The sequence below is a fragment of the Hakea prostrata genome, chromosome 6 (genome assembly GCF_041222555.1).
Source record: "Hakea prostrata isolate BN-2017 chromosome 6, UWA_Hpros_2, whole genome shotgun sequence".
Lineage (NCBI taxonomy): Eukaryota > Viridiplantae > Streptophyta > Magnoliopsida > Proteales > Proteaceae > Hakea > Hakea prostrata.
In genome coordinates, this window is record NC_142605.1 from 3142024 (window position 1) to 3166118 (window position 24095).

A 24095-nucleotide genomic window follows, 5' to 3' on the forward strand; every position below is an offset into this window, starting at 1 on the left:
GCAACATATAGATAAATTTAGTGTAGCCAAAATGGGGTTGGTGTGAAGGATAAGTGGCAAAGCTAGGAAAGATAAAGATAAAGAATGATCATATTAGAGCTAGTTTTGGAGTAGCTCCGAAGTAATAAGCTGCTAGAAAGTCATTTAACATGGCACAACCATGTTCAACAGAGGCTTGTAAATGCCCTTATGGTGAGAAGCAATTTAATCCAAAGTGAAGACATGAGAAGAACTAGGGACAGGTGTTAGATAACCTTAAGAGAAGTGGTGAGAAAAGATATTCATTTTATCACCCAAAAAAAAAAAAAAAAAAAAAAAAAGAATGAAATAAGAGAAAGAAAGGGTATGCATAGCTTTGGCCATGTATCTATGACCGCAAATAGATTGGATTGAAAGGAAAGAATCTTGTAGCTGACCCCATTTAGTTGGGACAAGGCTTATCGTTGTTATTATTATTTTTTTAATTTTGTTAGCTAAACTACTGTTTTGCCCCTATTACCGCTGATGTAAACTGTTTCCAGGAGCAGCATAAGGCCTAGGGTTACTTTCCCAAACCCTACAACCCCTATTTGAACCAGGGGTATTTTGGTCATTTTGGCAAATTTTGTCAAGTCCAAGGTTACAGTGGCATTGTGTCCAGCATGTTATAACAACCTTAGATCTACTTTTGTTTCTTTTATTTGTGTCATTATTTTGTGACTTATTGAAGAGTCCTCGTTAGGGTATGATTCCTAGGTTGTGTGAGAATCCCATATTCACATAGTTTCACTCTATTTCTTGTTAGAATTCCATATCTACTCTTAGATTCCAAATTGGATCCTTCTACAGTGAGATATGATAGAATCCTTGTTTGAATTGGTCTTTAGTCAAGTAGGAGTCATACTTGGAATTAAATTGTTATTTTTGAAACTGAGTTGGTTTCCTAAGTTGAGTCCTAGTTTGTGTCTTTTTACAGGATATCAATAAAGTCTTATCCTCAGTAATTACAAGTTGATTTTGAATAGTAAAATTGATCGAGAGTTTGCAGGAAATGGAAGTTGTCGGCTCCCTTTGGGAGGCCTGCGGCAGCCATTAGTGTGATTCTAGCAGCTTTCTTCAAGTTCCAGCAGCAGTCCTTGAACTCAGGCAGCTCCTTCCCATCTCCAGGTGAAGAATACCCCCAGCCCCTTTCTTCATCTCCTCTACCACCCACAAGCATCCCCCAGCCCCTCCATTCTTCTCTGAGGCGGCAGCCTTCCCCCTCCCTTCTAAACACTTAGATCCTCAACCCCAATCTATCCCCTTTCCTTTCTAGTTGGATTGTGCCCCCCTAAGCCTAGTCTTACTTCTAGCTCCATCATTAGACCTTCCTCCATTAGGTTTTAGAAATTCCTGCACTTCATCTTCAACATCTAGAAACCCTAAACCTAGTTTTACTAAAACCCTTACTACTCCCAAAACCCTCAACCAAACTTCAAACCCTTTTAAGATTATCATCTCCTACACCTACTCTACTTCCCCTCCCAGTTCCTAAACCCTAGTTGACTTCTCTAAGAGTCCTACTCCAGGTGGGAAACTGCAAAATAAACCCAAACACATTTGGACTAAACCTGAAATTATAGAACAACATCAACAGTCCCATTCCTAACCTAACCAAAGTCTAAGACCCCAGTTTCTTAAACATAACTTACAGATCCTATTCTGAACATACAAAACAGCAGTAGACGAACCCTAGTGAACTTAGCCCTAAAATCCCAAAACCTTCCCCTAAACTTAATTCTGGGATCTGAAACCTCAGAACAGCAAACTAGAAGCTTTAAAACCCTCAATCTCTTTTAACCCTAAGCTTCACCGAACCCCAAGCTTCACCGAACCCCTCTAGGTGCCTATCCCTTGTGAACCCTTAAACCATCGAAATTCATACCACTGAAGGCATTCCCAGCCTTAGAAGATTGCTGGTTCCCAAGAGAGAGGATCCCGCAGTGAGCTTAATTCTAGTGCGTAATTCCAACATCTAAACCCTATAATTTGGTTCACTTCAACTACCTAGTATTAGGATTGCCCCACCACATTGTGTTCAAACTTCTACCAAATATTCCTTGACCCTTATTGCAAACTCAATTGGAGTTATAAGATCATTGAATTTTGGTAGTACATTACCAGGATTTGTGACCTTCATAAAAAATGAAATATACGTCTAAAATGGCTCCAAAAAAAGGGCAAACCTAGTGCCAAAGGCTTCCGCACAGGCAGAGTCCAGGGGCGTAGTTTTCCCATGCAGTCTTATCCCAACAATTTTTGTTGGCAGGCTGATTCGATGCCTTGACCTCTTTATTCACATGCTATATCATTTTGTCCAGTGTTGAAACTGAAATAGGTCACCCAAGTTTCAACATTTCAATTTAGAATTTTTGAACCATGTCTAGTGAAATCTTTTGAAAGCTTGATCTTTTGACAGGGTTTCTTCATATACTAATTAGGTTTATAAGATTGTTCAAGCAACCATACTGCTGCAGAAGGTACAATATGCTGTAGAAGGTACACACCATGATGCGCATCAACAATTTTGCTCATTTTAAATTGGAAGAAAGAATGTTGTCTGACTGCATAGTGCATCTCCCTGTCTCTTTGTCTCTTATGAAATGACACCTGCCCCTATTATGGTAGGGGGAGGAGAGAGAGAGAGAGAGAGACTCAAACATAGTTGGTGCTAGTGTACACCATGTAGCTAGGTTGTTCTTTCTCTCTTTCAAATGATATGGTTCACTTTCTTGTTTCTCATCATGCTTGGCACTGGCTTCAAAAGCCCCATTAAGGAGTTGAAAGAGGTGAAGGTGAAGGGAGTCTTAAGGGGAGATATTTGGCTGTTCTATTGGACTTCTTAGACCTTATTCAATGCCTTAATCACCTTCATTGTGGTTGATCCGTGAGCTTGCTAAAGGTTTTAAGAAATGAAGAAAGGAATGTTATAAGGGCTAAGGAGTTTCCTTGGTGTATCTTTTGCTGGCTACGCACTTAAGATGGTGGTGGGCCTGTACGAAGAAGTTAATAATTGTGAGGAAGGGAACAAGATTGCATAAACATTTAGTATGTGTTTGGTAACGTTTCCGTTCTCAGAGACCAGTTCTTATGCAAAACCATTTTTGTTTTTGTGCTAAAAGACTGTTCTATGCTTGGAAATGGGGTGTTTGATAAATCCATTCTGAAAATATTTATAGAACATTATTAGAATAAGTTGGTGTTTGATAAACTCATTTTAAGGTCTCAATGGTGACCAATTTTATAATTTTTGCTTTTGTTCTTTGGCAAAAACCTCTTTTTGATGTTCTGCAAAAGGCGTTTTTCAGACTACTTTTCTATCTGGTTCATTCTTAAAGAATAGAAGAAATAACCGCTTTAACAAACGCCTTTAACTTGTCAAAGAGAACACTTAATACCTATTCAATCTACTCTATCATATGCCAAAGGACAAGCAAATACATAAGGTAAATAAGAGGACTCCTAATTAGACTATAAGAACTTAAAATTCTTGCAGGGGAATGATGACCTTCTTGAAGTCTTCCGACTTCAGACCCATCTCCAAATCCTTTGATGAATGCCAAGGACATCCCAACATCCCCTTTGCTTCCATCCTTCCCCCACTTTTCACTCCCTCACCCCCGGTCCTCCTTGTTGTTTGCTCTTAGATCACTTTCTTCCTCAAGTCTCAACCTATGCTTCATCCCCCCCCCCCCCCCCCAAAAAAAAAAAAAAAAAAATAAAATAAATTGTTGATGGTCGTCCCTTTATTAGAGCCCATTGCCCTACGCCCCTACCTCCTCTCTTTACACGGCATTCTAAAATGCCAAATATGCATTATTGGTCAATTCCTTGGCCCATATCGCCATTTCAAGTTGTCAAATCATCCCTCTTCAAACAATGGAAGGTCCCTGTCAACTTAGAAATTTTCCATCTTAATAATGACGTTTTCCTTCCATGTTCCCTGCATTGTACATAAGGACCAAACCTCTTGAATCCTTTGCTAGTTGAAGACAAACCTATCTTCCTTCACCAATGGGAGCATTCTTCCAAGATCCACAAGGTTGATTACAACTTCCTTCCTATGTGGATCTTCTAGCAGATCTCCCCCTAGGGTTTTGGAATGCTATTTGCCTCAGGCAAATTGGCCTCCCCCTCAAATCAGATAACTGCACCAAGAAGATGGATAGACCATACCCTTTGCATGAATCTACGTTTATCTTCCCACCACTAGTTTGCCTCTTGTAGTGATCTCCATTGTCGTTGATGAGGGGCTTTCCCCAAACCCACCACCCAAGGCCTTCCCCTCCCTCCATTCTCATCCAACTTCCCCTCCATCTTTTCTTGCCATGTCGCTGCAACATTTCGACCTAGCAATTTCCAAAAGCCTTAGGACCCCGGCCCCCGCTCCCTTCTCCATCACAGGCTCCCCTAACCCATCCAATTGTGGGCAGCCGGTTTCTAGTTCTGAGGACAGTTTTTTGTTGTGCGAAAAGGAAGGCTTTGAGTGTACACATGAGACCGATATCTCAATCCTTTATATGCTTCAGATCACGATGGTTGTAAGAGAAGCAACTGTATTACTAAGGGGCGTTTCAAGTTGATGGAGACTTTATTGTTGACTTCAAGTCTCTAAGAAAGAAAAAGAAAAAGAATAGAGGGAAAGGCTAGTATCCAACCCAATCTAGATTGGCCTTGTTTTTGGTTTTGCCTAGTGATTTTTTCTGTGCTTCTTTTCTTTCATTTCTAGTTTTTCTGTTAGGCTTGGTGTCACTTATTGAGCATGTCTTCTGGCTGGGCTTGCCCTTTGTTGAGTGAATTTATCTATTCATCCAAAGATTAAAAAACTCAAAATCTAACTACATAGGTAACTTACAATTAAAAACAGAAATAATTGTTATGAAAGAAATTACTAAGTCCATCTCTTGTTGGACCAAATACCATTGGACTGGTTCTTTTTGGGTCTGGGCTTCCAAAGCGCTGCTTGCTTGTCTGACCAGTCTTGTGATACTGCATCATGAGGTTGTCCATTTCAAAAAAGAAGAAGTTTTTAGTACTACTTCAGCTAAGATACTCTATTCATTTTTAATTTTACAGTAGGGATTATGTTGAGTTTGGAATTTGGATTAGATTGCTCTGATTGGATATGGTGGCCTAAGCAATGCATTCAACGTATAAGGTACATTTCTATGTTAAGTATTGTATTGTGCACAAAGGGAAACAGAAATATATGGAATTCAAGAATTCAACTTTAATGACTTTCTCATGTCTCTCCTGTTATGTGTAAAAAAGATTGAATTTCTAAATCAACACTCTTTCACTACTCTGAATTGGTAGTGGAATTTATGTACTTTTTTGTAAGGTATATAAAATAAAGAGGAAGTATTTCTGTGCAATGATGAATACTAGGGATTATTAAGTCTGATAATTTCTACCCTGGTTTGTACAGGAGAAGACTAATGATGATGTCCCAATGCCTAATTATTTTCGATTCCTAGCTCTGTTAGCCTTCAAAATTTTTTCAGCCGAACAGGTCTGCCATATGATTTCCTTCCTTTATTCTGTCTTTGTTTTTCATTTTATTTCTTACTTGTACTTTCATGATGTAAAATTTTCACTTCAATGCCTGTGGTTTTGTAAATTATGCATGCATCTTCTAATGATATAAAAAACAGTAACTTACCCTGGATGTTACAATTTTCACAGGTAGATGTTGCTATTTTGGAGGTTGGACTAGGAGGAAAATTTGATGCAACAAATGTGGTATGTAGCTTTGTGCTATGCTGAAAAAAAAAAAAAAATTACTCCTGTTAAACAATGTTATGTAAGCGTATGTGACCCCTTTGTATATCGTGGGGATACACTTGGGTCATGTACATGTTATTATAAGCCTTCCTTTTTTTCATCCTGGTTACTTGGACTCGTGGAGTGTTGTATCCTATCATGGGCTCCATGTTGCTTTCTTACTTTTTTCCCCCATATAATGTAAACTGGTTAGGCAAGTGTTAGGGCAGAATTGTCAAAATAGAATAGGACTCAATTAGTGCAAGGGCTAGCTCTAGGTTGTTAGATTCCTTCACATATTGTCTTCCCCTTTCTTGTTTCCTGTTGTAATTGGGGTACTTTTGGATCTTTATAAATAAAGAATGTCGACCTGTGGAGGTTTACAAGGTAATGCAAGCCTCCTTGGCATTCACCTGCAATTGTCTTCTTCTTCTGCCTCCTCTCTTCTTGTTTCTTTCTTCTCTTTTGATCTCTGTTTTGCTGCCATTTTACATGGTATTAAAGCACTAGATCCCTTTACGTTTCTCAAAAATCCTATTTTTTTAAATACACCTTGCAATACTTGGAGACTCATTGGAGCTGGTTTGAAGAAGCTTTTGGTCTGTGATTGAAGAGGATGGCACCCTAATATTGTGCTTTTCTGGTTTGGAGAATCGATGAAGTAAGAAGTTTATACATTTCTGACCTTATAGGTTGAAGAATTTCTGAACTTGTCTGCGCAACTTCTGGTCTCTTTTTAAAAAAGTCAATGCTCTGTTTTTGGTTGTTATGGAGGTAATTGTTGGGAGGATTATGTTATTTTTCATTCAGATTTAGTTGAAGGTGTTCATTGACTCAGGAGTTGTAATATCATATTGTGGATTGGGTGGATTGGAGTCTGCATTATTGTTTTTGGATCTGAAATTGCCTGGAATCGATTCTGCTGTGTGTGATTGTTTTGATTATGTCTGAATATTATTTGCTGGATGTGTCCTGTTTCTGGTTTGATAATCATTTTTTGAATGCTCAAATTTATTTGGAATATGCTGGAGAAGTGTAGTCGATGACTGTCATGTTAAGGTTAAAGTTATGGTGCAATCATTATTTTTCTGAAAATCCTGTGGACAGCAGGATTCTTTGATGGCTGAAGCTAAGACCGTTAACAAAAGTACTTCAATTGAGGTGTTATCCTCTTCCTACCTGCGGTTTGCTGAACATAAAAGGGCTGGTAACTTCTATCAGTGGATTAAAATTGTTAGGGCAGTAATTCTTGGGAGAGGACAACAAGATCACCTGAGTAAAAAGCCTGATGGTACAGAGTCTAACTGAGTAATAATGGATGCCCGTATTTTAGGACAAATGTTGAATCCTATGGAGGACCATATTGTTGACCTTGTTACCCATACTGACGCTGTCCAGGAACTATTGGATATTGGAATGTCCTGTATTCTGGTTAGAACAACCTTTCTTGTATATATGGTTTTTCTAGGAGTTCTACAAAGTTGAGAGGAAGGGTTGACATTTGACCCAATATGTCACAAATTTCAAGAGGATGTATGAGGAATTGAATTCCACACTTTCCATTACTTCTAATCTTATTGAGCAACTTGTTGTGATAGGGGGGACTTGGAAAGAATTTGATTCAGTAGGATCTCAAATCCTTGGTGGTGACAAAATGCCCACTTTATCTGACACCTGTTCACAGGTTGCCAGGTTCTTCGAGTTTCTAGGGAAAACTCTTATGATAATACATCTAATGACATGTGCACTTACAACATTCACTAAAAATCATGGATCAAATCCTTGAAATAATCATGTTCATGGGGCTGGTACTGGAAGAAAACCCCCTACCACTTCTCAATACTTATCATAATTGTGGTTAGCCAAGACACGTTTAGAGATTTTATTGGAAGTTACAAAGCAATCCTCCTTAAGTTGCCAATATTGCTACTGCTAAGAGACTACCACACCTCCACAGTCTGAAGAACAATGGAGATGTGAGATGTCTGCAGAAGATTTTATTTGCTTCACCCACTTCTAGGAAGCCTAGTCCCAGTCATCTAATACTACATTTGTATAGATAGGGAGCACGAAACCCTGCTTATCATCATCTCTCGGCCGTGGATCATTAATTCAAGAACCTCTGATCACATGACTGACACTCCATGTAACTTTTCTACTTTTGGTTCATCCACTTTCATGGTCACCCTTGCTATTAGTTCCCATGCCATAGTTAAAGGCATACGAATTGTTCCTTTGACTCTAGCCTTAAACTTGTTTTCCGTTCTTTATTTACCAGATTTTCCTTTTATTTATTATCTGTTCATTAACCTTCCACCAAGGTTCAAAATTTTGTTCGGTATCGGGATAAACCAAAATTCCAAAATTTGCCAAAATTTTGGAATCATTTATTCAGATTTTGACCTTTTAAGTTTTGGTGGCTTTTAGAGGTCATCCTGGCCTGGTTTTTGGTGTCCATCTTAATTTGTTTTTGGTGTCCATCTTAATTTGATGCCAATAAACATAGTGGGAGTGTTGTTTTTGCCTAAAACCTATTCCAAAGTGGTGTTATTGATCGGCACATGCCCGGCTGTATATGGGCGAAACTTGGAAGTATAGAACATGAATTTTAACCAATGTAAATTTGGATATGATGCAAGAGAACACTAAAATCTTCATTAAAATGCAACAAAGAAAAAAAAAAAAAAAAACTAAAATTTAGTATAAAGTAGTCAAGTAAAAGTGTAGAAGTCAGTAGTCAATATATATATATATATATATATATATATATATATATATATATATATATATATATATATATATATATATATATATATATATATATATAGTGCAAATGCACGTGACTATATATGAAGGTTTAAGAGAGTGAGATCTTTGAAATTATTTTATGAGATATCTCAATATGCAATAAAATAAAGACAAACGCCAAAGAAGAAGCGATAATTTTCTAGGGAGAATCCATAAAAGTTTCTTAAGCACTTAAAACAGTCACAGGTTTCTTACTGCTGATCAGCAGTGATGCTTCCAAGCAAAATCAGAAAAAGAAAATAACACTAACCTTTCCGGGAACTTGAATAACCTCCCCAAACCGACTCACAGGTTTCTTATTGCTGATCTCCATTGGCCTTCATAAAAAATTGTTTAATAACTACATATAACCCAATAGCAAGAGGAAAATAGAATTTTACCTTATCTTGTTTGCAGGCCCAACCTTCATATCAAAATTGGGTTTTTCATACAAGGTCTGATAGCCATTACAGCAACGCCTTCTGCATCTCTTCAAATGAGATATCAATAAATTGACTTTCTACCTACTCACGTGCAGAAGCCATCCCCAATGAGCCCTTTTGTTCCAAATTTGTTGTCTTCCTATTTTATTTCAAGAAAAAAACCTCTACCCAGGATTGTGGCCTCCACCAGCACTCCGATGATTCGATCCGTGAGTATCTCTCATAGAAGAAACCTCAAGTAATGGGTTTTGATTTTAGCCAATTGCTTTTAAGTAAGATACTTGAGGTTTTGAGTATCTCTCATAGAAGAAACCTCAAGTAATGGGCAAAATTTTAGCCAGTTGCTTTTAAGTAAAATCGTTTCGATTGCTTTAACTCCGATCAAATTGGAACTGACGCTCCACAGTTTAGATCCAATGTATTTGAAGGCACCACAATTTAGATCGAATTGCTGATTTATAGAGAAATTCAGAGAGAGTTCGAGTGGGAGAGAGATTGAGGGGATCGAGAGACCGACAGATTTGAGAGAGATTGAGAGAGAGATCGAGAGAGAAATCGAGAGAGAAATTAAGAGATTAAGAGAGGGATTAAAATTAATGAAATTAATAATTATTTATGACTAAAATGTCCAAATTATCCTTGCAACAATAACTAAAGAAATAGCAAATAGTACAACATTATTGGTATTTTGAAAAATGGACAGAAAAAGATTTACGGAAAAAGACGAGTACATGCTTTTCAGAGAGAGTTCGAGAGGGAGAGGGATATAGAGAGTGACAGACTTTGAGAGAGATTGAGAGAGAGAGAGAGATTCATAGAGAGTTTGAGAGGGAGAGGGATATAGAGAGCGACAGAGTTTGAGAGAGATTGAGAGAGGTTGAGAGATAAATCGATAGAGAAATTAAGAGAGTAATGAAAAATTAATAATAATTTATGACTAAAATGTCTAAATTATCCTTGTAAAAATAAGTAAAGTAATAGCAAATAGTACAACATTATTGGTATTTGGAACAATGATAAGGACAGAAAAGGACATAAAAAGATTTGCGGAAAAAGAGGAGTACATGCTTTTATAATATATATATATATACATACATATATATAAACAAACAATATATAAATGATTACAAATTACAAATTTACAATACACATCGCACCATGAATAACTTAATAATGGTTGTTTTACTGTGATGGTTCTATGAACGGTGGACATACTCAGCCCATGTTATCAAACCCATGTGCTATATATAGTCGGGCACTACCCTTATGTAGGTAGCATTATCCGCATAAAGCAGCCAACCCATCTTAAAGAAAGGGTCATAAGGGTAGGAATTGCTGTGAAATTTTGGTAAGATTTTGCAAGTTTTCAAACTTTTTGATTTTGACCCTATTTTCTTTTCGCCAAGTAGTGAAACGGTGAAATTTTGCCTAGTTTTGCCGAAATGTTGTACTGTGCTTATCACTAAATATAATTGTTTTGGTACCTTTTTTCCTATCGATTGTCTCTTTCAGGATCTCAAGACAAAGAAGACTCTTGGTAGGGGTCGTGAATCTGGGTCTATACCTATTTAACACATTTGTGGCCTATTTGAGCTTTTCTTTACCGCATTAGATACATTAGATACATTTGAAGTTAATAGATAGTCATTGTCAGCATCCTTCTGAGTTACCCTATGAGTCGTGTCAGATTGGAAAGCTTCCTCATGGGAGCTAACCACCTCAGGTTATTAGCTGGTCTTCCCTTACTTATGCTTTAGTTCATTCTTATGTCTTGGGTCACTCCTCTACTGCTTCCACTTTGGGTTTTAGATATTATGTTAACTTTGTGCATGACTTTTCTAGAGTTATTTGAAATGTTTTGTAATTTTATTACTGAAAGTCATACTCAGTTTTGCATGATGGTTAAGGTTCTTCATAGTGATAATACAGAGGAGTATTTTTTTTTTAAAACCCCTTTAGTTCCTTTATAAATTCAAATGACATTTTCCATCAGTCCTCTATTGCTTAAACCCCACAACAAAATGGTGTTGTAGAGAGAAAAAATCGTCACCTATGGAAGTAGCTTGTTCTTTGTTGTTTAAAATCAAGGTGCTAACCCTTTTTGGGCTGATAAGCGTTGATTGTGTATTTTCTTATTAACTATTTGCCATCTTCTATTTTACTAGGGAGAATTTGTTACTCTGTTTTGTTTCCATTTGCACCCTCATTTTTCTTATCTTCGTGAGTGTTTGCTTTGTTTGTGACCTTTGTCCTGGATTATCATTAGATCCCAGAGCTTTGAAGACTACCCTTAGAGTAAAATAAAATCCAAGACGTGTCTAATGTGACAAGAAAAAAGGTGCGCTCCATAGTCCTAAGGGTCGGATGACCCTCTATTAGTAGATCTCCTTGTATGCTTAGCCAAACCAAGGCAAAAGGTTTCTAAGTGGTTGCCTCTGTCTTTTGTAGTAGTGAGTGATGGGTGGATGTGTAACATTCCCATCAGATTCACATCATACCTGCTCGGCTGTATACGGACAAAACTGAGTGTTATATTTTTCTCAAATCTAAATATGGTTGATATATAAGTTGACATAAATGAAAAGCAAATCTAAATATGGTTGAAGTATAAGTTGACATAAATGAAAAGCAATTTCAATTGATAATGAAGAAAACATTGAAACTTCATTAAAATATGCATGACAAACATGTAAGGCATGAGTAGAACATCCTAGAAGTAGCCAAATCTCAATTACAATTTCCAAATTACAAAGCTTTGAAATTCTTGAAGTTGAACTGATATTTCACTCAAATTTCATCAACTAACTCAACTTCGTTTTACACTAGGTTTTGTTTAGTAGGCTCAAGATTATTGAAATTTCATGCTAAATTTTGCAAAATCTCTTTTGCAACATGGGAATGGAAATTTGTATACCTCAGCTTGAGGGGGAGTGTTAGACGATATTACTTAATGGTTGTAAGGGTAGATGACCCTTTGTCACACCCCACCCGCCAGTATCGGTTCAGCTCAACAACTTGTGGGTGTGATCTGTCACAGGATCCACGATCTTATCATCAATAATAATAAATGCAAGAAATAGAAATCAAGAGCAAAAACAAGTTCAAATAATTAATCAAAAAGGATTACAGGAGCACAAATTACTCCAAGAATGAATCAAAGGAAGGAATCTAAATAACTAGTTTTCAAAAATTATCGAGTTCAGCGGAAGCATAAATAATAAACTAAATCCAAAATGTCGGTTGATCTATCCTTGCTTGCCATCAATGGGTGTTGTAAGCGCACTCCAAGCACTCACAGGAGGCTCCATGGCAAACATCTCCGTCTTTTACTAACGGTACCACACTCTCTTCATAGGAGTTGCTCCAATCACGTGGAACTTCTCCTGATTCCGAAACACCATCTGAACAATATAATATAACACACAAGAAATGAATGAGTTCTGACAAACTCAGTAAGGATAACACATCTCTCATACATATAATAACATATCCAGGTAAGCATAATGTAATGAATGATATGCAAGAATACGAATGCTACTAAGATCTAACTATGCAAGTTTCTAGACACTTGACATGCTTTAAGATATATCATCAACCCTCCTCTAGGTAAGTCTAGTCACTCTGATACCTCATGGACTGGTTAGCTCTGTTGGGATCTCGGGTAAAGGGGTTCAGTCCTTGTCAATCAACCATGACTGGGGTTTTGGTAAACACTCTCTTACCACGATCATTGGCATGAGTACTGGTGCACGTCGTGGTTTCTAATCTAATGCAATGTCATATGGTAATATACTACATGAAGTCCATATACTTCCCCTATGGCACCAACCAACTCGATTCCGTATCCTTCTCTACCTAGGAATAAGAACCCTCATGGATTGGCTACCGCTGTTGGACTCCATTCCCTAACCCTATGGTCATTCACATATTGTTGGGGCGGATGCTCTCATGACCCCTCACGACTCCCTGGATATCTATGAGCCCAAACCAAACATATGCAACTCTACCATTGTATGATCAACAGTGGACCACTGAATCTCTTGCATGGACTGGTTACCGCTGTAGGATGAAACAAAGTCACATCACTAATATCACGGGTCATTCGGCTTCAATCCCCTGAAAGGGTAGTAGTATGTAAGGGTACCTAACCATGCAATATAAACTCCCTAGGTATGTCATTCAGCAATCATGATAGTGCTAGGGGCATCAATGAGCATGTGTCATACCACAACCCCCTGATGTCCTAAGCAATGGATACTCAAATGGATACCTTCCATCACAACTACATCATATCATATATCATTATAACATAATCATTCAATCTATATCACATCGTAATAAAGTATATAAAAACATCATTTACAGTATACATTCAACTATAATTCAATGACTTATACAACTATAGCAAGTTACATGATCAATGGATAGTGTAACAAATATACAATTTATCATATAGCATGCCATCACACATAAATAAGAATGTGTGTCCTTACTTGTAAATATGTAAAAGCTTACTAGAATCCAATTAAACCTCACTCAAAACACTTCCAACAAACTCAGAGAACACATAAACATAGAGTTACAAAAATATAAAGAAGACATGAGTCAAATCAGAGCAAGGACCAACTTCACAGAGCTACTATTACCTAGTCAGTCGCTTGGGGCGGTTGGTTGGGTCAAGTGACCGCCCTTAGTGACCACCCCTATTACAGACAGTCTACAAGTCCAAAATTCTAATATTTTATCTCCCAATTTTAATCCAATTTTGGGAAGATTTAAATCCGAATTTCGTCCTTAAGAAGTCTACAACACAAGCACGAAGCAGCAACCCTAAAATTCTAAAGATTCAATACTCAACTCATCTCCTTCAATTAGATCTTTCCTTTATTCGAATGCAAGGATCCATTTTCGGATAGGATCTAATCAAAATCACTGATGGGGAACAGAACCAATACAATTCAATCACCACCAACAAAAGGGGAAAAGATCCACACATTCCAAAAGATGAGGAAAGAGAATGGAGTGTGTGAGGATCACTTACCTCTTCAAGATTCGCAAAACAGATGAAGGATTGGTTATACTTTTGCAAACCACGCTTCTTTCACCTTCCAATATGTTTTCTCTGCCTCCTAACCGTCCACAGCAGCAATCCGGAGAATAATAATGAGTAAAAAGGTCGGGGTTTGCTATATATATGGAACTGGGAACAAATTAGGGTAAAACTCCCGCAAGCATACCTGGTAGTCGCTTGGGGCGGTTGATGGGCCAATCAACCGCCTTAAGCAACCGGCCCCTAGTTTTCAGTACTTGGGTGCTTTGCTCAAGAGGTTGATCCCCAACTCAAACCTAACCCTATACAACATGTGGGGGAGAACTTACCTTGATTCCAAACATCTTCAAACACCTCTTGACTCTAACTGGAAATCCATTTTCCCAGTGAGGTAGGTTCTTCATCTAGAGAATCCAAATCTATGGACTCAGGATATGGATCATGGTCTTCAATCCGGATTCTCCACAACTTATTCCTGCTTGACCTTCGAACCTGCAATATGGATCCTGGGTCAGAAATACGGGGGTTGTTACACCCTTTGTGTATTGTGGGGTTACACTTGAGTCATGTACACATTAGTATAAGTCTCCCCTTTTACCCCCGGTCACTTGGAGTCATAAGTATCATATTGTGGATCTATATTGCCTTCTTTTTTCTTTTTTATTTTCTTTCCATATTATATAATCTGGGTTTGGAAAACTTCTCCTGAACCCTGAAGTTATTAATAACGCCTGCATGAGGGGGAGAGTCTGCATGTTGCACAACTCTCCTTCCACCTCATTCTCTTCTCCATCTCTCCTTTTCTTTCTCCCTCTTCTTGGTTTTCTGGTTTCACAATTTTACTCTGGACTCACAAATCCAATCTGAAAACCAAAGTTCCATTGATTTTTTACCTTGTTTATGTTAAAAGAAAGTACCTAGCAGAGTAGCATAGTACAGCTTGTAGCTTGTTTGTCTTTGTAGTTATTATGGAAGCTTTTGCATATGATTTATGCATGCCATTACAGGTACAGGCACCAATTGTGTGTGGAATATCTTCCCTTGGATATGATCACATGGAAATTCTTGGTTAGTGATATCTTACCTCTAATATTTAGATTGTTTTAGTGCAACTGACTGGAAAGTGTGATGGCTATGATATCTAAGCGGCTGTTAAAATTTGAGAAGACAATATGGTATTACCATGGGACGTAGTGTATATAAACTTTTCTATTCTATACCATTAGTGATAAACATTAGTTATTGCAATTTAAGATATTTGTTCACCACATCATCACTGTCTTTGATGATAAAGCTTATTTATGAGTCATGATTTTACAATTCTATAGCTAGGTCCATTATTTGGGTAATGAAACCAAATAACTGTTACCCAAAATAAATAAATAAAGCAAAAAAGATAACCAAATAACTAGCCTACAGATAAAATCATTACAATCTTATTTATTTCTCTGAATATGGTTGTTAGTATTGATATTTAGATTGTGAGAGACTATGTTGTGTATCGTGTTGCTTTGAGACAATGGGGAATGGGATCTGACTCTTATGTTCATTCTTTGTTGAATGCTTTGAACAGGGCATACCCTTGGAGAAATTTCTGGGGAGAAGGCTGGTATCTTCAAGGTGTGCATTTTGTATTTACTAATATAGTGTCTCTTATTGGGAATCCTTTTAATGATAGCATTTCCATGTTTCTTTCTTTCTTTCACTTTTACACTTCTTGGTACAGCCTGGAGTTCCTGCCTTTACTGTGCCACAACCTGATGAAGCAATGACTGTACTGAAGAAGGTGGCTTCTGAGTTGGATGTAAGTTCTGTTTCACTTCTGGTTTCAGTGCACCTTTAGCAAATGCTTCATATCTTAATTTTTAAACTCTGAATTCTCCCAAGTCCTAAAAGTTGGATCCTGGCACAAGTAAACTTGGTCACAGAAGGTCCCCATTAGTTTGATTGTCTTTAATAGAGATAAGTAATAGTTGCACAATCTGAAATATATGGAGATAAGATTGAAATCAATCAAGGATGAATTAAAGTGAAACAACAAGAATTTATGGTCTGAGAAGAGAAGAGGAGAAGGAGAAAAGAAGAGATGTGAAACTTTGGGTCAGAGAATCAATTTCTCTCCTCTATATTATTTACAATCAACTCCATGAGAACTGCATACAGCTCCCTAAGGAGTAAAGGTAAAGAAGTGAAAAAGAGAACAATTACAACTTAAGGCGACTACAATAAACCACTGGCTCAGGTACCCATATTTCATAGACTATACAACCCCTCATGCTGAAGATAATGTCATACATTCCCATCTTGCACTGATGGATATTGAATTTCAGTGGAATGAATCCTTTGGTCAAGATATCTTCCAAATGATTGTCTTTACAAAGGGAGCATAATGCAACCAAAAGAAAATGAATCCTTTGGTGATGATATCTGCCAACTGATCACCTGTCTTCACAAAGGGAGTATAAATGGAAGCTAAATGAGTCTTCTTCATTGAAGTGTCCGTCTACTTCATTATGCTTTGTTCAGTCTCGTTGCATGAGATTATGAGCACTGTGTATAGAAGCATTTTCATCATAATAGAGCTGCATAGGTCCCGTAGTGTCAAATCCCAACTCTTGAGTCAATCTTCTCACCATATAAATTCACATACTCTATGAACCAGTGCTTTGACACACTTGAACGGTTCAAAAACACTGGAAATGATCAAAACGCACATAAAAATGCATTGCTGGAGCAAAAACCAAAAAAAAAAAAAAAAAAAAAAAAACAAAACAAAACAAACAATAAACATAAATGAGTATTATATAACATGTATAATGCATAAGCACTAACATAGATGACAACTTATGACAAGCATGGTGGGAGATCTCGCTCTCAAGCGAGATCTCGCCACTCCAAAATAGAGAGATCTCGACCGAGATGGCGAGATCTCGGTCGAGATCTACCAAAATTTTGGCGTAATCTCGGTGACCCATCTCGGTGGGTTTTAGGGCCCAGGTTGGGCTGAAATTTGGTATTTAATCTATTTAAGGCCTTTTGAACACATTGGTGGCCTTAGAAATTGTGAGAAAATAACCCTAACTACGTTTTCTAAGTCAACCCTATGTGTAAAACCGAAATGTAGAGATATCAAGTAATTCATTTTGTCAACTATAAAGTATTAAATACATTACACATCAAACTATCAAAGAACTTAAATGGCTTCAAAATTTTACAACCATAAGAAGTTTTAGACTTTTATTAAGTCATAAGTCATAATCCATAAGTTCACAATCACAATCACAAGAGTATGTGAGTAATAAGATTACAAGACTCAAGACAACAAGAGTATCACTCAGCATTTTGCATCAACCGATTCTGAATGGTGGCCACATATGACTCCCAAGACAACTCATCACTATAGTATGTCACATATAGGTTTAAATATCACATTAAATTGGTTTCCATGAAAGTTAGATCAAAGCTTGTGGATCAACATATATTTACACTAAACTCACACACCCATTGTAGAATATTCTATTTGAAAAAATTCAAATTTGGGGGAAAATCTTACCTTTGTTGTAGATCTAGTTGAAATAGGCTTGAATGATGATAATTTGATGTTGTAGATGTCTTAAAGATGTTTAGAAGTGGAATCCCCAACAAATTCCGACAAAAAATCAAGTTTCTGGCAAATTCTTTTGGTTGCAGCGAGAGAGAGAGGCGAGATATGGCGAGATCTCGGCGAGATCTGGTGAGATCTCGGCGAGATATGGCGAGATCTCGGCGAGATATGGCGAGATCTTCCATCTCGTCAAAATCGCTCAGATCTCGTCTCGCTATGTCAAAATAGTCGAGATCTCTTGGAGATCTCGCCGAGATCTCGTGAGATCTCCCACCATGATGACAAGAAAAGAGACTTTCAATGGTTTGGGTACAAAGCCCTAGAAAATATCGAGTTTGATGCATCATTTAATCACAAAGATCATGATTCCTCCTCCCCTTCCTGAGATCTTCCTTTTTTAGGACAAATCCTTCAATATTTGATCTTGGAACCAAAGTAATAGTCTAATAGTTTTGTGCACAATTAATGTCCATATGAACTATCAACATCCATTGGTATCGACCACCTTAGTATGTACTGGCATATATTGAGTTGTATTGGTATGTGTCAAGCTCAATGGGTTAATATGTATCGGTACTCTCACCAAACTTTTAATGTATGTATTGTAAGTATTACTGTGTATACATCATAAAAGAAAATTCGACCGAAATTGTCGAAATGTCTGCATTTTTCAAAAATAAAACGATATTCCAATTATTTCAAAAAAGTGTCGTTGGAAGTTTCGACCATTTTCAACATTCCAACTTGTTTTTCCGTAGTTTTTGTTGATTTCTCTCCCATTTTCACTTAATTTCCACAACTCCTTTGCCTTCAAATACCTCTTTTGCTCCTTTTTTTGCCTCCAAACACCTCCTTAGCCACAACAGCTACAAAGGAAACTCCAGGTTCAATAGAATGTAAAGCATGAGCCATACCCAACAGTTCCAAACTTCCCCTTTTTTATTTTTGTTTTGTTCATGCCTTAAATGATCTTGTACTGCCTTGAAATTAATATATGTTTAGCCTAGGACTATAATCTATGATTGTGTTTTGTTAAACTTATCTTTCTATTATTTGCTCCATTTTTTCATTTTCTGATTTTAATAATTATTTTCTAAAATTATGTTTTTTATTTTATTTTATTTTATGTATATATAATATGTAGGCTTCAACTTAATATCTATGAGACACCATCACTTGATCTAGTCGGTCATTTTATTTTGTTAACTTATTGTATATGTAACCATTCTACCAAACAATTTATGTATGTTGATTCAATGCCTATATGTAGTACAGTTTGCACTTGTCAGAACTAGTTATTTGTTAGTATACTTGAATGATAAATTTTCAATGACTTTTTTTTTGGGCTAAATACTAGTTCAATTGTGTTTATTATGCTTGAAATAGGTAGTATTCAAGAATCCAAATTATTTTGAGTCCATATGAGGCCCGAAATGGAAGTTCCAATTTTTAGAAGAAAAGTGTCTAGTTCCGAATGAAATTTCGACCGAAACATCGAAATTTCGGCCTTTTGCAAGGTCAAAATTCCTGTTTCGGTCGAATTTTCTTCCTTGGTATACATCACATCATATCATATCTAATTGTTCAATATGAACACAATACAATACTAGCTTCTGAAGAAGTGTATGTATTGGTATCGGTCATAGTTGTCACGGCGACGAGGCGGTTTTAGCTAGTTGGGGCGATGAGTCGACGAGGCGCCCTCCGAGGCACTTTTGAGGCGGTCGAGGTGTTTTAAGTGAAATTTTTAGTGTACATCTCATACACTCTAATTCTCTAATTTATTATAAATGTATCATATCTTTTATAATCAGTAGACTATAAGCTAATAAACTGGTCTCGGTTAGTCGGTTATACTTAATAAGTTATAAGTTACAACACGGTTAAAACATAGAAAATAAAGAAAGAAAAAAAGAATGCTCGGCGACATACCGTCGCCTCAAAAGATGGTGAACAAAATCACCGGAGTTTACTGCTGTTAGTGTTAACAAAATCTGTTAACAGAGAATAAAAAGAAAACCAGAAGAAAGAAGAAAAACAATATCGCAAAGTTGAAGTTGCCAACCTTTGCCTGAGACGCTGCGATGCAAGAACTGCTGGAGTGCCACTGCCACTGCAACTTCAGATTTGAGGGCCGCTACAACTGCAAAAGCATTTGTAGACTTTTTAGGAAAAGAAAAAAAAAGCAGAAGAAAGAAGAAGAAAGTAAGAAACAACAGCGGAACCTTTTCCTGAGATGCTGCTGCCGCTGCAAATTGTACCAGACTTTTTAGGAAATGAAAAAAAAAAAGCAGAAGAAAGAAGAAGAAAGTAAGAAACAACAGTGGAACTTTCGCCTAAGATGCTGCTGCCGGATTACTGCTCCCACCGCCTGAGATGCTGCTGCCGCTGCAACTTTGTACCAGACAGAAGAAAAAAAGAAAAGAAAACAGCAGAAGAAGTCGCTGGAGATCAAAGGGAATGGTCGCTGCAACAAATCGTCGCCGTCGTCACTGTCGCCGTCGTCTTTCGTCTCCGTCATCGTCGCTGTCGTTGTTCGTCTCCGTCGTTGTCGCTGTCGTCGTTCGTCTCCGTCGTTGTCGCTGTCGTTGCCATCGTCAATCGAGAGGAAGAGGAGGCCAAGGGATTTAGGGCTTTAGTGATTTACGATGGAAGTTTTGGTTTTGACTCGATTTGCTCGAGTTTAATTCTCCAACTTCTTGCTTTTTTTTTTTTTTGGTTTAATAATAATGTAATAATGATCCCATGTTACACCTTAAGTATTCAACCATTAGTTGATTCTCAATAAGAATCTAATTTTCAATTCCTTTTCTACCTTAGATTTGGAATCATAAATGTTGTTATTTTTTAAATACAAAGGCGGTCGTCCAGGGGTCTAAGGCGTCCGAGGCGCTTGAGGCGTTGCCTACGCGATGCCTTAGAGCCCGAGGCGACCGCCTTATGGGTTACAAGTGAGGCGACACTCACCTCAGGGGCTCCACAAGCGCCCGGAAGCCAAGGCGTCGCCTTGACAACTATGGTATCGGTGATATTGGCCCGGATTGTATTGTATCAGTCAATACTTCAAATCATGGGTTTAGGTACTACGAACTTAGTTTCATTTGATAGCAAGTGGGTATGATACCTATGCCCCAACTTGAGCTAAAGTTTTGTAACATGGGTTAAAGGGTATATGTTCAACAGGGTTCTATGGAGTTGCCTAAAGGTTAGAATTGTAACTGCATACACTAATGTGATATACTATAAATAGATTTAAATCAGAGACACCAACTTTCCCCTAGAGTGATAGTATACTATAAATGTGTATACTAATGTGATAGTATATTATAAATGTGATATACTACTGGCTCCACTACTTCCTTTTGGCTCGATCCCTGGCATCTGATGGGTATATTGTTCTCCCTCCTTGGCCCTAGAACTGTTTATGATACCCGCATCCCTAAATCCACTCCCCTCTCCACCTTTTTCTTTGTTGGCTCTTGGTCTCCTTGCCCCCACCCATGTCTCACACAGGTTTGGAATTTCCTCCCCCCCGCTTTCATCCACTGCCGTGGATCGCATCACTTGGCTTTACCCTCCTACCAAATCCTTCACCACTACCTCAGCTTGGAATCTTCTTTGAACCCCATCCCCCCCGTCCTTTGGACCCCCCTTGTTTGGTTCAAAGGTCATATCCCCCACCACTCCCTCACCCTTTGGAGAGCCCTCAACCTTGCTCTCCCTACCCAAGCATTTCTCATTAGCTGTCATATTCCCGCCAAACCCAATTGTACCTTATGCTGGAATAATTCAGAGGACCTCGACCACCTTTTTTTTTGATGCCCGCTTTCCCGCTCAATTTGGACCCTTGCTATGGCTTCCATTTGGCCATGATTGCGACGTTCTCTTGGTTTTGCCCGAGATTGGAATTGGATCCTGCGCAGTTTTGCCGAGAACTCTATATGCGACCTAGCGGGTAAGCTTGTCTTTGCTGCCACTGTCCATCATCTTTGGTGAGAGTGTAACATGCGAAGATGGACTTCTAAATCCAGATCTCGAGATAAGATTTGGAATGCCATCTATTTTGAAATTTCTTCTAGACTTTTATTTGTCCCCCACCCCCCTGTTGTTGACTCTCCAAGAAATAGGCTGATTGTTAGTTCTTGGAGTCTCACTTCTTCTTTTCTGTCCCACCTTTGATTGGGCTCCCCTTTTGTACTTGTGCTTTCAGTAATTCATTTTATTATTCATCCCAAAAAAAAAACTTTCCCCTAGAGCAAGAAGACCCCAAAAAAAGGCAAAACATGAACATGGTCCCTTTGTTATTTAGAACTGTTTGGTCAACACTAAACAAGACCATTATACTGCTTCTTGATTAGTTTATATTTTCACTGTCACCTTTCTGGAGTGTTAAACTCCAGTTTCCCCTCCGTCTTTCCTCTCTTATCTATTGGAGACTGCAACTCCAAGAATCTTCCTGCTTGCAAAGATAACCTTCATTGTAGATCCTCTTAAAAGTCTAATCTGTTTGGGTCAACAATAGAACGCCAAATGAGAAAATTCTCTCTTTTTTTATGTTCATAGGGGCTGTAAAGTCAGGTAAAGTAGTTTCAGTGGCAGGGCCTCATGGGTTCACTTGAGATATTGTAAAGGGTAGGGCAAGATAGATGATGGTCAATAAAGGCCTTGCAATCCAAAATGGTAGCTTTACTTAGGAAAGACTAATGTTTCCAGGTTTCTTCATCAGTTGTTCTTTGGTTTGTCACCAAAAAAAGAAGGAAGTCTGGAGATTAGAAGAATCAAGGAGGCAAGTTCAGAAAGCATTGTAAAGCTCCTTTGGAAGATTGCTATCAAGGAGGGAAGTATTTGTGTTAACTGGCTTACTCTGGTTGTTTGAAAGATGACTTCCATTTGGACCACTCCCACTCCCTCTGATGATTCCTGGGTTTGGTGTAAGATACTCTCCTTCAGACTTATTGCCTTACAAGGCATTAGGCAAGGATTGGGAATGGCAGAGGCTCTGAATTATGGCTTATTCTTTGGCACCCAAGAGGCATTTTTCTCTTCTCGGTCAGTTTCAGTGCCTTCCACTGTTGCGGTCTTCACAGATATGCCAAGGTTGCAAATATCATACATCATAACGGGGGATGGAAACCTTCTCCCTCTTGACACCAACTAGTGATTAATCTTCTCACCATCCAAAGAAATCCTCTTGGTACTCGAGACAAAATCATCTGGAAATCTTCCACTTCTGGCCTCTTCACCTCCAGATCAGCTTAGAAGCCAGAAGTGGAACTTGGTATGGTTCAAGAGTTGCATTCCCATGCACACCTTCACTCTGTGGAGAGTCTTCTCAAACTGCTTTCTTATGAAGATTCCAGATCTCGATTTGTTTTTGGTACTTTAACAAGGTTGAGACATAAAATTCAAACTTTCAACCAAAATCTTGGTGAAACCTGGTACATGATTGTGCTAGGATTCAGTTGATCATTTTGGTGGGTTTTAAGGCTAATTTTGACCTGGTTTGTTGTGGACAACCTAATTTAAGGCCAATTAACACATTTCAAAGGTTGCTTTTGACTAAAACATAACACAAATTGGTCTTCATGATTCGCACACGCTCGGTTGCATGTGGGTAAAACTGAGTGTTGTATTTCATAAATCTAAATGTGGTTCAAGTATAAATTAACATATTGAAACTTCAGACACCACCTTGAAATACAATCCAAGTGTAAGTCCGTCGGACCTGTTGTGCGTTGCACTCTAACTATGCCATATATGCATCACTCTGAGAAGCACCGAACATAATCATGCACCACCTCCATGTATGTAGGCATCATCTACATATGGAAGTTACTGTATACGTCAAACACAAATTTGTTGGCAAAAAATCTTGAGTTTCCCTGTGATTTGAGCAAGAACAAAATCAAAATGTCGAAAATCACAAAGTGGAAACGAATTGGGAGCTTTTGTATCTTGTGCAATGAGTTTATGGATATACTACATGTAAATTACAAAGAGCCCCCCGTGAAATTTCTGAAACTCCACCGTAACACCAAAATTTAGTCGAAATTCAGTGAAGTTTTGCATGTGCATTTCAAACCATGCTCCCTACTCAAGCCTTCCTTCAACACCGTCACATCCAGGTTCCCCGTTAACTGCTTCCTCTGTTGGAATGCCATAGAAGACATAGAACATCTCTTCTTGGCCTGCCCCTTTGCTGCTTCAATCTGGAAGGACATCCTTTCTAAATGTTGGCCTAGACCAAGAAGGATCCTCCATTTGAGAGAGAATAGATATGGGTGGTCATGACCTTCAAAGGAACCTCCATCTCTGCCCTCATTGGAAAATTAGCTTCTGCCACCACTAATCAATCACATTTGGATGGAGTAAAAGCTCATGAAGTGGACCTCCAATTCCAGACATTTTTGTCTGAATTGGACTCCATCTA

General features: G+C 38.1%; 1 protein-coding gene across 8 annotated transcripts in view; it reads left to right on the plus strand.

Annotated features, from left to right (window-relative positions):
* DFB (DHFS-FPGS homolog B) overlaps positions 1–24095 on the plus strand; it is a 78559-nt gene that overhangs the window by 26102 nt on the left and 28362 nt on the right. For all 8 annotated transcript variants that reach the window (XM_089158090.1, XM_089158091.1, XM_089158088.1 and 5 more), the window contains exons 7-11: positions 5447–5530; positions 5704–5760; positions 15069–15129; positions 15635–15681; positions 15788–15865. In XM_089158090.1, coding sequence (XP_089014216.1) covers positions 5447–5530; positions 5704–5760; positions 15069–15129; positions 15635–15681; positions 15788–15865 — 327 coding nt within the window. The remainder of the gene's footprint in view (positions 1–5446; positions 5531–5703; positions 5761–15068; positions 15130–15634; positions 15682–15787; positions 15866–24095) is intronic.